The sequence below is a fragment of the Calonectris borealis genome, chromosome 1 (assembly GCF_964195595.1).
Source record: "Calonectris borealis chromosome 1, bCalBor7.hap1.2, whole genome shotgun sequence".
Taxonomy (NCBI): domain Eukaryota; kingdom Metazoa; phylum Chordata; class Aves; order Procellariiformes; family Procellariidae; genus Calonectris; species Calonectris borealis.
The window spans coordinates 95,307,038-95,323,588 of NC_134312.1; the positions used below are offsets into that span (position 1 = coordinate 95,307,038).

At 43.7% G+C, this 16,551-nt stretch overlaps 1 protein-coding gene across 3 annotated transcripts in view; it reads right to left on the reverse strand.

Annotated features, from left to right (window-relative positions):
- Positions 1-16,551, reverse strand: part of IMPG2 (interphotoreceptor matrix proteoglycan 2) — a 69,770-nt gene that overhangs the window by 34,291 nt on the left and 18,928 nt on the right. For all 3 annotated transcript variants that reach the window (XM_075168091.1, XM_075168081.1, XM_075168100.1), the window contains 2 exons: positions 3,040-3,071; positions 2,918-2,941 (listed from right to left, as the gene is read on the reverse strand). In XM_075168091.1, coding sequence (XP_075024192.1) covers positions 2,918-2,941; positions 3,040-3,071 — 56 coding nt within the window. The remainder of the gene's footprint in view (positions 1-2,917; positions 2,942-3,039; positions 3,072-16,551) is intronic.

Sequence of the window (16,551 nt, forward strand, 5' to 3'; positions counted from 1 at the left end):
ACTTCTAAGTAGGATTATGAGATGTATTAAATGATTTAAATCACAGCTTCAATTCTACTCTCATAGCTTTCAGCACAGTTTTGCTTTAATCTAGAAAGGCAGTGTAGTTAAAATGACCAACAGATATCCAGGGTCTGTCTTCTGTTCCAGATCAGCCTCAAATTAAGGAAATAGACCCCCAATTGTTTCACTGAAAAAACAGATAGGTCAAAGCTCATAGAAAGAAAACACTCTTCTGGTTTCTTGTGCTTGGGCTATGCTCTAGAAAATGAACCTACTGCAAAAATTCCTATGTTCTTATCAGTGAGGAAACAGACCAACAAATATGCCTAGTGCGAGGCCTCCAAACTGAAATGACTGCTTCTGCACAGTCATCAGAGAAACTGGAGTTCTCCAGAGGACAAGTCAGAGCACCTCTGTCAGACCCCTGGTTCGAGGCATCCTCTGGAGAAGCCTGTCCTTCCCTGGCAATGTGGGAGCCTCACCTGAACATCTCAGCTAGATACCTAAAGCTGGTGCTTTAGGATAGTCCTGCCGTCCCTTGAGACATGAGACCAGGTCAATTGCCCATTCTGACACAGATGGCACAGCTGGGTGGCAATACAGCCGTGCTCAAATCATCGCGTTGCCCCGCACTGGACCAGCCTCCCTCTGCACGTGTGGGTCAGCAGGTGACTACGGCACTGCCAGAAAACGGCAGAAGCGCGCTCACATCTCCTCCGGTGCAGGAGGGGCTTAATGCTGGATTTCCCACACTGTGCCTTAAGGACTGGGAGCGATCCTGGTTTAGGTCCTTACTCCGATTTCTTACAGAAGATTTTTAAAAGGTCTTCATTTTATTCTGATGCGTACTGGGAAGTCGAGTATATTTTCTCAGGAGATAATAACGTTGGCTGTTGGCAATACTGAGACGGCTCACTCACTCCTCTTGATGGAGGATGTCTGAAGTTAGATGAGACATCTGCTACCCGTGACAGCCAATGTTTTTACAAACCTCACTTCTTAAACCTTGTGGTGCAGAGATGCCTAGAATGCTCTTAGAATAAGGGTTGTGGGTTTTTTTTAATTTTGCCGAAATAAATTATATTAATTTCTCCCTGATTATCCAGAGCAAATCTACCTGTTTCTGTCTCACTGCTTCAGTCTTGTATCACTCTCTTTATGCAATAAAACTCTACCATATCCAAGCACAAGACAAACAACAACTTTTAGAGGAAAAGATACAGTAAGACTAAAGTTTAAACTGACGGCGATAACAAAGATCCCATCCTAAAGCTACAAACAATCTGAAGTAATATATACTGGGATAAAAGCAGTGTGGTTTTGAGAGATGCAATAAAGCCCCACAGTGAATTGAGTTGGGTAAAGCTTGCCAGTTGTCTACTGGAGCCCTTTTAACACCTGCCACTTGATAACATGGCTTTTGTATGAGTACAACATCAACCTCTCTGATCCACCTTTCAATCAAATGTTGGGCTTTTTGCGTTGTTAGGTTGTTTAGCCCAGCGCATGTAGGGACTCTAGATTAATTAGTGTTGACTCTTAATTCCTCTCGTATATCTCCACATTTACTAGATTTTCTGAATGATCACACAGAGGGATACAGTAGGTTTTCAAACTCAAACTTCTTCAGAAAGATGAATTTTTTCAGAGTCTTCAACATTCAAACTGAGATAACTGTATCTCCAAATTCACATTTTCTGGTAAATAAGATGTGGTTCCATTCATGTAAAGAGCCAGTCTCGAGAATGACTGATGCTAATGAGAAAAAATCGGACCCAGAAACTACAAGGACAAGATTTTTTTTTTGTTTTAATTTATTTTCTCTTTGAAAAGAAAAGCGTATAAAAGTTTGGTCAATGTTGCACTCTCGTACAGAAAGTTCTGAACAGATGTACGCTACCCAGTTGACCTGGAGGCTTCGGGGAGCGCTCGTGTCAGAGGAGTGTTCAGCTCAACAGGACAGAAAGAAACCAATCTCTTAGGTATCACTTTTGCCCTTATCGTCTCATGTTATGAATTTTAATATATAATGTTGTGGTTATGAAATCCTTATGAGGATACCTAATTTGGGAAGTTGGGGTTTTTTAAAAGTCTGTTAAGTAATTACTCTTCCCAGTAAATGAATTACTCATATTTATCATCGCTTTAGATGGCCAGTAAAGCAGGGAATTGAACCTGCCAATTTTTCATATGAGTTCAGCACTAGGTTGTTTGGGTTTGAATTGCTCTAAAAATAACAGCTTAGATTAAGTTCTGAGTAGGAATGGAGTAATAATATTGGAACTGGTTTTCCTTTGATTTCAAAAAAGACATGAAAATAATAGGTCAAGTTCAGGTTTGCTTTGGTAAAAAGAAGCCACAATTCAGACTAGTTTTCATTTTTATTGCCTTGTTAAAAGTGTGAGGAGCCCAAGCAGCCAATTCCCTTGTAACTGTTTTTAGAGCACATCTCTCAAAAGTTTTTTTAAAAAGCATTTAAAAAACATTCCACTTTTTTGCTTTCTGTAATGATGACCAGGACTACCTTAAAGCCTTTGGGAAAGGTCTGAAGGATAATCGGAATTCTAACACAAGTAACTATGGACACATCTCTTTCCCAAAATAGATTTCCCCCACTAAACCTCTTCAGGTAAATAGCCTGCATCTGTGCCCGACGGCCAACAAGGTGATGACATACTTAAGCAAAAGTACAAGCCCCAGATTGGCTGAGATATTTTGAGCACGTCAAGCACGCTAGGACAGCCTGCGAGAGGGTCACATGCGAGAACCACAGGATTTCTCCACCACGTTTTTCTACATGCCTTTTTGCACAAAGGTGAACTTTGTTCATCTTCAGTGCACAAATCAACCCCAGCAGCAGCAAGAACTGGAGAGAGGACCGATCACAAGGCTTGAAAAAGGGAAAATGACTTACCCACATGACCAATCAGTGCAGGAGCTGACAAGGAAAAGAGAGAGAAGGTTACGAAACGTCACAACTCAGCCCTGCTGTTATCTCCAGGCAGAATAAAACGCAAGGCAAACACAGATGCTCACCTGCCCATTGCTTCCTTTGTATAGGACAGTTTCTGGAAAACAAACAAACAAACCAACCAACCTTAAGTATATTTGAGTATCATAAGGTGAAAGGAACTGAAATGCAGTTTATAACACTTCGTTTCCTCCCCTGTGCCAAAATAATTCTCTTTTTCTTCTATGTTCATTTTTTGAGTTCAAAATTTATTAACAAAGTCCCCGCTGAAAAGAAAATGTGTCCTACATTTCCAAAATACAACTGAAACTCAACAACAAATGCTGTAAAGAGCACTAGGTTTGTCAGAAGATGCACTGCATTTCTGCATTTTCCTGCATTATTCTGCAGAAACAATGTTCTCTCACCTTAGAAGAGGCTAGTAGTAAGATCCTTTTAAGCAAGCGGTTTTAAGAAATACACTATTACTTCTGCTACTTGTCTATAGATTTAAAACCATCTTTTTGAAAGTACAGTTACAGCTTAAAAATAACATAGTAGGATTAGTCTGATGACTTTTTTAGGGTTATACAAGTGACAGGGATGACATTTTTTCATTTATTTGTGTATAAAGACTAAGGCAGGGCTACACAGTTCACAATTTTTCATCAGAATTCTCCTGGTGTTAGTGACATTGGTTCTAAAGAGGAGTCACAGGAGTTTCTGTGGGGAAGCCCACAAGAAGTGGAGGAGATCCTGAGCAGTTTGCAGCACGATAGCTGTTGAGGAATAATGCTGTATCCTGCTGCTGCACCAATGTGAACTGAATACAAAATACTTATAGAAGATTATTGTCCAGCCACAAAATTTCTGTTTCTCTCTGGGTTTAGGGGAAAGGGGATTTTTTGGTGGTTTGTTTATTGGGCTGGCTTTCTTTACATAATCAATACAGACATATTTTTCAGTAAAAACTCAACCCAAAGTGGATCAACTCAAATATCTACTTTGAAGTTAAATTACAATAAACTTAACACATAGTATTCCCACTCTGAACACTTCTCTGCAAAACACCCATATGCATTTAGTGACCTAAGGACTGACACGCTAAGCTATCCTGGTGATTCTTTTTGTGAAGGAGGAGTGAAAAGGCAAAAGAGACCTTTCAGAGAGGTTAGCCTGCTCATTCTCTTCACCTGTGTTTCTAAGGAAGTCTAGAAGTTCAGTTTTTATTGATTCAGAGCCACCTCAGTGACTACCTTTCTCTTCTTTCCAGGACATCTGTGGACAGTAAGTGCGGTCACAGCAAGAACAGCAGGCAGCCTGGATATCAGCCTGTGGAGGGCTTGCCAAAATACTAATTTCAGCCAGTTTGCTTTTCAGCATGTCCTTTGGCCAACCTTTATTGTACAAGTCCATTAAATGAAGTATTTGGAGATACTTTAGTATGAAAAACTAAGACACAGCGAGACCAGTTTTAAGTCACAAAGAAACTAGCAAGACTAGGTAGTCTAACAGTGAAAAGTCTAACTCAGGGCCAATAAAACTGTACTGGAGTTTGGGTATTTTTCTTTAAGAGTCACTACAGTGCTCTACACAGTGCTTGTACTCAGCTTTAGTGCGCTTGGATCTGCAAGGAATAGAGAGACCGATTCCTTCTATACAAGCTTTTGGAAAGTTATATATAAGTAGTAGCCCTTTCAGTGAAAGGTGTTTGTTCATTAGAAGAAGAGACTTTCTTCCATATTCAGTCAGTCAAAGCAGTTTGTAGGTGCTACTAAAAACAAACCTGCTTATTAGGGGTCCCACGCATATTTTTAATACCACCTGGTAGTCTGTACCCAGCAGCTTTACTCACTAGTCCACAAAAGCCATTGACAGCAGAGGTCAGCATAGTCCTGATCATTTCATAGAGCAAGGAAACGGAGACGCCCCAGTGAGGGGTGCCTTGGCCAAACCACTGTTGCAGGGCAGCCTGAGGAGCTGGTGGCACCCAGCTTTCCCGAACTGGGTCCCAGGACTTAACCAATATGTCTTGTTATTTCCAAGTCTTCTATTTAATATATTATAAGAAGAACTTATAAGAACCAAACCTGAAATGCCAAATTATTATTTTAATGGCCAAGGCCTAGAATAACAAACATGACACACTGCCTCCACATCTACATTAAAAAAAAGGCATCGAATTACTAAGTTAGCATCCAATTTTGTAATAAACTAGCTAAGCCTAATACTGGCTAGTAAGATTGGCTTTGAATGACAGCCTCTGCGTAGGGTAGCTGGATTATTTCTTAATTCACCTAGTTCAGGACAGAATATTCTCTCTTCATTGCAAACCACATCTTTTGTGAAATAAAGTAACTTTAAAGGATTACATTCTTTAAATGACTGTTTAAATGACCTGACTTTTCACCATTCTTTCTCAGACAAAATCTCCCACTGGATTCAACAGCAGCTTTGAGAAATAATAGTAAAGATTGTCACGTTTACATTTGGTTGCCATATAATGCTTGTGAAGCTATTGCAAAAACAACAACAAAAAAAAATGCATGAACTGTAAATTACAAATGAGTCGATAAAAGAATTATAAGTCATCCATTAAAACCCATATGCCAATGCAAACTTGCATAGAGATTATTATCATTCCAGTTTTATGTCACAGGTAAAATCTTAGGTTTTACAGTAAATTCAAAAGGAAAGTATGATCTCAATACCCAGTCTTCAGTTTCTTACAGTTTACAGAGGGCTGAAAAACAGATTCACACATTTTAGATCAGTCCTACAGACTGAAATATAGGACTTGTTTTTTATAATGTTAAACGTTTTTTTTTTCAACTGAGTATGTGAAAATAAAGCATCCCCCTATTACTAAGCTGGCACGGTCTGCAATAGTTTGTAGTGCGATTGCCTTCCTCTGTCTTAAATGTCTAATTTGCTTTCCAGTCTGGGGTGAGGGCAAGCACTGACATATTTGAATTTCATATCAAACAGGCACCTTTTTCCCCTAATCAGAAGACAAGGGCTCTAGAGTTCTAATACTGGCTTGGTTTCTCATTTAGTACAGAATAGCCTTCGCCAAATCACCTCACCTCTCTGGCTCAGTTCTTTCATTAACAAGATGTAGTTATAAACATGCCTACCGCACAAGGATCTGCAAGGATTAATTAACACCTTTACCCTTTGAATACTTAAAGTGATCTATAAATAGCTCTACATAGCCGCAGCAGCAGCCACACCAAAGCTCGAGGGGATGGCTTTTACTCAGTGAAGCTACCTCTGGCAGATGCTTTGTATAAAATTAGTTCTCTTGAAGCAAGACCTTCATAATGTTATTATACTAATTCTTCTAAAGCTGGGAGCTGAGTTTTGTGTCAGTTGCACTAGCACTTCCCTTTCTCAACGGACCAGTTAGTTTTATAAAATGCAAAATTATCATGAATTAATAAGAGTCCATAGCATTAAATACAGGCTACCGCAATACCACAAATCACATACAGTACCCAGTGGATGGATGAGCTTCTGTCAACTCACGAACTTGCAGGAAAAGCAATTATAGAGGATACTCTTGTCTGATCCTAAGAGACAATCATTATGCACAGAAGAGAAAACGTCTTGGAGATAATTCCGGGCAGAGAAAAAGGTGGAGGAAATGTCAAGGAGATCTTAAATAATCTCATATTAGTTTAATCCCATCTGTGTAGGACTGTACCAAGCATGTTTGATTTAAGCCACATGTATAGATAACTTCCAACAGGAGAGCCACAACAAGAAACAACTCTCTCTTTGCCTGTCCTGATTCCCCACCACGGTGCGCGGCAGAACCACGCTTTCATGGAGGCAAGGCCAAAGCACTGGGGGGAATTCAAGGAAATGGACAACAATGTCCAGAACTGAAGCTGGAGGGAAAGGCCAGGATGGAGAGCAGTGCTCTGAGGCACAGCGCTGACAGATAAGGTGAAAATATGGTCTACAGTGAGCAAGAGGAGAGATAGCAGGAAAAGCTTAGTGGAACAGAAATTGTTTTAGCCGTGTTCAACTCAAAATGAAAGCTGGAGGTCCACGGTAAGGTGTCAGAAACAAGCTAAGGGTCCAGTCTGTCCAGGAAGAATCAGCTCCACAGCAGAGGTGAACTCTCAACATCAAAGTGATTCTTCTGTGTGTGTTAGGCAGTGCTATCTAGAAACAAGGTACAAATCAGGGAAAACAAGGAGGAACTACAGATTTGCAAAGTGAAGGAGCTGATCAGACAAGGATGATGAGGATGAAGTATCAGTTCTGAGCTCTGCCTGGAAAGAGATGAGCACAGGCTTCACAGCTGACAGTTTCTGTGCTGTGCCAGGTGTCAAAAAGAAACTGAAAAGGACGATTTAGGCTGGAACTGGAGGAGAGTGACCAGAGAGAGAATTAACACAGAAAGAGCTTAAGAGATGAAAGGGAGATGAAGCAAGATTTCGAGAAGCAACTGGAGCTAATTAATTTATTTGCATACATGTGATGAGGGTTTGGGTTTTTCTTCTTTTTTAAGTTAAAGGAGGCTAAAACTTGCAATGCAAAAAGAAAGAGCCAAAGTCAATAGGAGAATAGTAAGCGTGGGGATAAGAAAGGGAGTGAAGGAAATCTGACATAATGGGCAACGGAAGAAATTTTTGCATCTGTAAGAGGGGGTGGAGGGTGTGAAAGAGCAGACGAAATCCACTTTTTTCCAGATTTAGAAGAAACTGGAGTTGTTCTATGCAAAGAAAAAAATATTAAGGTATCTAAGTCAGCAATCAAAAAGATACTGGAAACTGTGATTAAGACAATTAAACAGAGAAAGACAATGGTTAGCAAAGAAGATCACAGAATGAGAAAAAGGAGAAACAGCAGAAGAGGTCTTTCTGCCTCAGAGGAACCTTAGGAAGACAAAATCATCTACTGCGTGACGTGATCAGAAATCACAGCACCGGGAGTAAGTGGTCAAAAACAACTCATGTCATTGGGGTGCTACGTCCCACCTTTGAACACAGCTCAGAATTCAGGAAAAGTCATGTATTTTACCTTGTTAAGCACCCATTTCAGCATGCAAAGAAGGTGTTTTGTTATCCTACCCATTAAGGCATCCTAAGGCAGGGGTGCCTTCTGCCCCTTTCACCCTGCTCTCCCTCACTGAGGAGTTAGTCTGTGCTCCAAACACACTGAAACAGATAGAGCTGCTGACAGGCTTAAAAGTCAATACTAAACACATGTACTGCTGACTCAACACAATTGCAGGTTTTGCTTCTCGGCCCAGGAGATTTTCGAGTTGACTTCTGGTAGATGAGCACCTCCTGTCACCGTTTTGGGGATTCCTGGGGAAACTGTCTGCCTTTTGGTTCTCAGACAAAGCTGTACTACAAGCTCCTTTCCACGGCTAACTCTCAGCTTAACTTTTGGATCTCAGCCCCACCAAAAGGTGCACACAGCACAAATCTCCCTCTCACCAGCATCCAAAAATCACACAGCCCTGCTTCCTTTGGAAAGCATTCATGACTTAATCCATGTTGTCACGTCTCTTATTTGCCCAACACTGTTCAGATATGCTTTGGGGCTGTATATGAGCCCTCAGCAGGTATAGCTGAGTATCTGCACAATGACTTAAGTTACATGAGCTCCCTTAATTCTTCATTTCTCATGACAGCTTTTCTCAACATGCCTTGTTGTTGTAGATTGTCATCAGAGCTACAAGGAACAGCAACTCATTAAAACACATGCATGTCCAGCATGCTTGGGAGCTCACCACACACCCAATCCACCTCCTGACTGCACGCCTGGCCCCAGCAGGAAAAAGAAGAAACAAGGGAAGCACTGGTAACTGACTCTCCTTTAATCTTCTTATTTACTGTAAGAATAGGCTGCATATGAAAATTCAAACCTCTGGTTTCATTTCATATGACAAGCTGCACAGAATTGAACAAAAATTCTAGAAGGCAATAGACAGGGAAGCCATTTTTTTTCAGCTAAAAAAACCCTCCCTGTAGAATCCCCATGTCCTGGTTCCGGCTGGGACAGAGTTAACTTTCTTCCCAGTCACTTGGGGGGTGTGCCGTGTTTTGGGTTTGGTGTGAAAGGAGCGTTGATGGCCCATTGATGCTTTGGTTGTTGCTGGGTGGTGCTTGCACCAGGAGGGGGGAGCACAGCTGGCCAATGGGGTATTCTATACCATGTGACATCATGCTCAGTATAAAAAGCGGGGCAGGGAGGGGGGCTCACCCCTCGTTTGTGACACGCAGTCGGTGAGCAGTTGCATTGTGCATCGCCTGCTTTGTATATTCTGTTATTGTTGTTGTTCTCATTGTTATTATTACTGTTCTACTTTGTTTTATTTCAATTATTAAACTGCTTTTATCTCAACCCGGGAGTTTTCCTACTTGTGCCTTCCCGATTCTCTCCCCCATCCCACCAGAGGCGGGGGGTGAGCGAGCGGCTGCGTGGGGTTTATTTGCTTGCTGGGGTTAAACCACGACAGTCCTTTTTGGTGCCCAACGTGGGGCATGAAGGGTTGAGATAACAACATTAGAGCATATTAAGGAATTTATATCTGTTAACATATTAATTTGTTCTGCACCATGCTCCTGTCTTTGCTGTACCTGTTAAAGATTGGAGTTGGGTTTTGTAGTCTGCTGCACTCTGCAGTGATTAATGATGTTTTGCCTGGGAGATTTGTTACTAAAATGCTGGCATTGGGGGTTATTTGGTATTTGGGATTTGTAATGAAGCCGCTTCTTTATTTCGGGTACCACCTCATGGAGACCATTAGCAATTATACCTTTTCCTCTGAGAGATTTTTTATGGAGGAAATAGAGAATGGCACCCTCGCTACCTTCCTCTATGATGTCGTCTCCTTTGTTAAAATAACTTGCCAGTACCTTGAACATCCCTGGGTAGTTAAGATACATCTATTGGTGCTCCTTGGGAATATTGTTTTTGTTTTATCCAAGGTTAGTAAGCAATTTAAGAATGTCATCCAGAGATCTGCCCCAAGGCTGGATAGTTATGAGTGGCGAGTGGGATAGCATGGGCAAATGCCTAGGACGGTGGGCACCCCCAGTGCTCTGGAACTTCACCCCTGAACAAGTGCAGAACCCTGAAAAATTAGTAGAATATTTGGAAGAAGTATGCTGTCACCCTGGCCATTCCAGGGAGACGCAAATCACCACAATGTGCTGGGGCCTGGCCCACGCCTACCCAGCCCTGTTTAACACCACTCGGAACCCCCAAGGGGAAGGAAACGTCTCTGCAGCTGATGACAAAGCAACAGGCCCTGTGGCTACCCCACCCCCCACGGCAAGCACAGCGGCTCCCTCACCCCCCAGGGCAGGCACGGCAGCTACTCCGCCCCCTGCGACAGGGAACCAACCCATGCCGGTATCAGTCGCCCCTATACAAAAAAGAAAATGCACAAGAAAATCAGCTCGTTTAGTAAGGGAGGAAGATGAACCAGGGCCATCACGAGAACAGGAGGAGGAGGAGGCAGAACCCGTAAATGAGATGGTGACCACCCGATCCCTATCCCTGGGTGAGCTGCGAGATATGAGAAAAGACTTCAGCCGTCGTCCAGGCGGGCACATTGTCACCTGGCTGCTCCGATGCTGGGATAACGGGGCCAGTAGCCTGGAATTAGAGGGTAGGGAAGCCAAGCAGCTGGGATCCCTTTCTAGGGAAGGGGGCATTGACAAAGCAATTGGACAAGGGGCACAAGTCCTCAGCCTCTGGAGGCGACTCCTGGCAGGTGTGAAGGAAAGGTATCCCTTCAAGGAAGATGTTATATGCCACCCAGGCAAATGGACCACCATGGAGAGAGGTATCCAGGACCTGAGGGAATTAGCCGTGCTGGAGGTGATTTATGATGACCTGAACAACGAGCAGTTATCCAAAGACCCAGATGAAGTCAAATGCACCCGACCCATGTGGCGGAAGTTTGTACGGTGCGCACCAGCGTCACAAGCAAACTCATTGGCAGTAACGACCTGGAGAGACGGAGAGGAACAAACAGTGGATGAACTGGCTGGCCAACTCCGGCAATATGAAGAAAGTCTCTCTTCCTCCCTACGGGTCTGTGTCTCTGCTGTGGAGAAACTGTCTCAGGAGGTCCAGCAACTCAAAGAGGATATGTCCTGCTCCCCACCTGCACGGGCCAGCGTCTCAGCCATTAGGAGCAAACGTCCCTCTGCTCAAGAGAGGAGACATCGTGGGTACACACCCCGGGGCACCCTGTGGTTTTACCTGCATGACCACGGAGAGGACAAGAGGAAGTGGGATGGAAAACCTACCTCAGCCCTACAGGCACGGGTACATGAGTTGCAAGGAAAAACAACCACAAAAGAGAGTTCTTCCAGGAAAACTGCTGCTCCAGTCTCCAGTGAGTTCCCCAGACAGAGTAGAAGGTCTGATTCCACTTCCGACCTTAATAAAGGGGCTTCTGACTCATACTTACAAGAAGTAGATAGCGAATATGATGACCAGGACTAGAGGGGCCCTGCCTCCAGCCAGGTGGAGGAAAGGGACAACCGGGTTTACTGGACTGTGTGGATTCGATGGCCTGGCACATCAGAGCCACAGGAGTATAAGGCTCTCGTAGACACTGGTGCACAGTGTACCCTGATGCCATCAAGCTATAAAGGGGCAGAACCCATTTGTATTTTGGAGTGACAGGGGGATCCCAAGAGTTAACTGTATTGGAGGCCGAAGTGAGCCTGACTGGGAATGAGTGGCAGAAGCACCCCATTGTGACTGGCCCAGAGGCTCCATGCATCCTTGGCACAGACTGCCTCAGGAGAGGGTATTTCAAGGACCCAAAAGGGTACCGGTGGGCTTTTGGTATAGCTGCCCTGGAGACGGAGAAAATTAAACAGCTGTCCACCTTGCCCGGTCTCTTAGAGGACCCTTCTGTTTTGGGGTTGTTGAAGGTCAAAGAACAACAGGTACCAATCGCTACCACAACAGTGCACCGGTGGCAACATCGCACCAACCAAGACTCTCTGATCCCCATCCATGAGCTGATTCGTCGACTGGAGAGCCGAGGAGTGATCAGCAAGACTCGCTCACCCTTTAACAGTCCCATATGGCCAGTGCGAAAGTCCAATGGAGAGTGGAGACTAACAGTAGACTACCGTGGCCTGAACGAAGTCACGCCACCACTGAGTGCTGCTGTGCCGGACATGCTAGAACTTCAATACAAACTGGAGTCAAAGGCAGCCAAGTGGTACGCCACCATTGACACATCGCCAATGCCTTCTTCGCAATCCCTTTGGCGGCAGAGTGCAGGCCACAGTTTGCTTTCACTTGGAGGGGTGTCCGGTACACCTGGAACCGACTGCCCCAGGGGTGGAAACACAGCCCTATCATTTGCCATGGACTGATCCACACCACACTGGAACAGGGGGAGGCTCCAGAACATCTGCAATACATTGATGACATCATCGTATGGGGCAGCACAGCAGAAGTTTTTGAGAAAGGGGAGAGAATAGTCCAAATCCTTCTGAAGGCCGGCTTTGCAATAAAACGAAGTAAGGTCAAGGGACCAAGGTTATCCATGAATGTGGATAACATGCGCTGCAATCAAGCAAGCCAAGCGAGTAAAGCCTCTCTGGTATGGAGGACGATGGTTGAAATATAAATATGGGGAGACCTGGCAGATTGATTATATCATGCTCCCACAAACCCGCCAAGGCAAGCACTATGTGCTCACCATGGTGGAAGCAATCACCAGGTGGCTGGAAACATATCCCGTGCCCCATGCCACCGCCCGGAACACCATCCTGGGCCTTGAAAAGCAAGTCCTATGGCGACATGGCACCCCAGAAAGAATTGAGTCAGACAACAGGACTCATTTCCAAAACACCCTCATAGACACCTGGGCCAAAGAGCATGGCGTTGAGTGGGTCTATCACATCCCCTACCATGCACCAGCCTCCGGGAAAATTGAACGATACAATGGACTGCTGAAGACTACACTGAGGGCAATGGGTGGTGGGACATTCAAGCATTGGGACACGTATTTAGCAAAAGTCACCTAGCTAGTCAACACTCGAGCTGGCCCTGCCCAATCCAAACTCTTACGTACTGTAGAGGGGGATAAAGTCCCTGTCCTGCATATATGGAATATGCTGGGGAAGACAGTGTGGGTTACTCCTGCCTCTGGCAAGGGAAAACCCATCCATGGGATTGCTTTTGCTCAGGGACCTGGGTGCACTTGGTGGGTAATGCGAAAGGATGGGGAAGTCTGGTGTGTACCTCAAGGGGATTTAATTTTGGGTAAAAATAGCCAATGAACCGGATTGTATGATGCTAGTTACTATATAATACTGTATGTCATCACTTCTATGGTTACCATATGCCATATTAACAGTATTACAGTAAGAATCACCCAGATTAATGCAGAATGAACTCCGATGAAACCGAGCAAAGCGCAACGATGATAGAACCAGACGAGTGCCCAGAACTGGCCTCAGCATGCAAGAGTCCAACACCACACACCATCTCTCCTGCCCTGAAAGACTGTTACGACAGATGGAACCTGAAGTCATGGACTAAATGAACTCAACGGACATTTCAGAGGGATGGCCCATGGACTAAGGGAATGATATCTCTGTGTGTGTATATATCAAAAGGCAGGAAAAGCGGTGATGACTAATTGGAATGTATTGGAAAATGTGAGACCTGGGCATGATGTAGATGATATAGAATAAGGGGTGGATATTGTCCTGGTTCCGGCTGGGACAGAGTTAACTTTCTTCCCAGTCACTTGGGGGGTGTGCTGTGTTTTGGGTTTGGTGTGAAAGGAGCGTTGATGGCCCATTGATGCTTTGGTTGTTGCTGGGTGGTGCTTGCACCGGGAGGGGGGAGCACAGCCGGGGTGGTGGACCCAGCTGGCCAATGGGGTATTCTATACCATGTGACATCATGCTCAGTATAAAAACCAGGTGGTCGGTGAGCAGTTGCATTGTGCATCGCCTGCTTTGTATATTCTGTTATTGTTGTTGTTCTCATTGTTATTATTACTGTTCTACTTTGTTTTATTTCAATTATTAAACTGCTTTTATCTCAACCCGGGAGTTTTCCTACTTGTGCCCTCCCGATTCTCTCCCCCATCCCACCGGAGGCGGGGAGTAAGCGAGCGGCTGCGTGGGGTTTATTTGCTGGCTGGGGTTAAACCATGACACCCCAGAACACACAGAAGAAAAAAACAGTCTTCTCTAACAGACAGAAAAAGCAGGTGTCAAAACAGTTCGACCAGCTGCTCCAGAACTGCTGCATTATTTCAGTAATTTATAAAGTAAAAAAATGTGCCCAGCAGCTATGTGGGCATCTTACAAAGAATATCATATGCCAGCTGTAAATGCTCCTATGAACAGCAGAGATTGTGCTGGTTTGGCAGCAGTGCTTCAATCTTGTAGCACGAAGTACAAGGCTCCTGGGAAATCAATAGTTACTTTTGCTTGTGTTTCTCCTCTCTTGGATTTTTCAAAAATTATCTAGCGAAAGTGCCAACACGGCCACAGTCAAAAGGCAGAGTGGGGGCAAGTTTCAGCAATATCAGAATTCCAGACACACATGTCCCAAAGTGTAGAACGACCACGTGAATGGGATGAATGAGAACATTCGACATAATACAGAGTTATACTCCCCCTGAAATACAGCTACACAGTAGCAGAGTTAATTTAGATGAAGGAAGGTTTATAGGAAGAAATATACTGCAAGCAAAACTTCCCTTTGGATTAGAATTACCTTCTCCTTTTCCATTTCTGCCAAGATTTGAAAAGAGATGGAGGGATAACATAATCCCACACTTTGTAAATCTACTTAATATCCAAAGAAGTTAGACTGGTATTCATGCTATGTAAAGTACTTTCATTTATCATAATCACACAGAAAGTAAAATGAAAGAAGTTGGGGGGGGGAAGAATATTTAAAATAATTTTTTATGATTGGCATAAATCTGTTCGTCTGCTCCTTCTAAAAATCTGGCAGGTGATTTGCTTTAAGAATCTGATGAAAACTTAGTATATGTATTATATATATAACATGCATATATATACATACACACACATACAGGCAGTCACAGGCCTCAATTCTGCAAGACAACATATGGCGCATAGCTTGCTTATTACAGAGCAGCAAAAGCATTGCCTTCTGAGACACACCTCCCCTGCCAGTAGAAGCCATCTGATGGCAAAAGAGCAAATTCCAGCTACGTATGTCTTCACCTCCACCAAATTAGTCAAGTCTTTTTGACAGACTATTAGAGACTGAACAACATTTTTCCTGAAGGAAAAAGTGTGAGAGCTGGGACCAGAGCTGGCCTAAGCTCCAGCTGATATCCAGTAAGAAAGTGTGTCAAAAACAAGAGAAACAGAATTTTTCTTTACATCAACTAAGCCATGCTGGAGCAGACATTACAACATCTGTAGATGTGTGACAGTGATTAGCAGGGATTAGAGGAAAGGGTAAGAAATAAAACCAGGAAGGAAGGCTAATACGGTGTCATTTAATTACACTGCTCAAAACAGAAACTCCACACTACAACAAAAATAGCATGAAAGCAATCATTTTGCAGAATTATTGTTTACTGAGAGCAAACCCCACAGATTCATTTTGCCTAATTTTCAGATATGCTGAACTCCTTTTGAGAGAGAGAGGGAAAATCCATGGCATGCAGCACTTCTAAAAATTGAATTTCATGTTGCCACCTGCCAAAAAGTAATACAGAAAGACACTCTAGAATAAGACTGCCAGAAACTGCCAACATGCACAATACAAAAAGAGGTTGCAGAGCAATGATATGGTAGTAATAGCCAATATATACCGAAAGAAAAGCAGAAATACTTTGATCAGGCTCTAAAATAAACTCTTAAAATTACACACAGATGATTCACAGACACTGGAGAGCAGAGGAAGATTAGAAACAATCGGTATTTAATGAGGCATATAATGGCCAGACAAAGAACTACCGCCAACCACATACGCTGCTTTTCTACAGCGCCAGGCAGAAGGAAGCCTTCCTTTTAAGCAATCGAGAGTGTGGACTATTCACATGTATCACGCGTGGACACTACAGAGTACCGTGCACGCTGTGAAATGATGGCAGCCCTTTCGTGAGAAGTGCTCAGCACTTTACAGATCAAACCTAAGGAATGAAAAAAAAATATATGGCAACAACTGACCATGAATGAATGAACATGCTGTAATGAGAGAAAGAAAATCCCACAAGTAAGGGAAAGGCTTAGCCATGCAACTTGGTCAACTTAGCTGGTGAAAGTGGAAAGAACAAGAGGGTAGGACACAGTGCTTTAGAAAGTGTGCTCGGTCCCACAGGCTGAGCCCCAGCTCTTGCCACCACATTAGACTGGAGCAAGCAACTAGCAGGAGGAAGGATGCTCTTAAACGCAGAGTCATAACCGCTGCATCTGTTTGGACTTAATGTTCTCATTTTGTGCATAAGCACATACGAGAAAGAGTGAGTCAGTACTAAAGTTAGCAATTAAATCCACACTCTGACCTATGTATTCAAAAATACACCATCAGACCTTCTAAAGCTGGCTGATTGGGGGATGGGATAGAGCGCTCTTGCCTTCAGTCTTTGG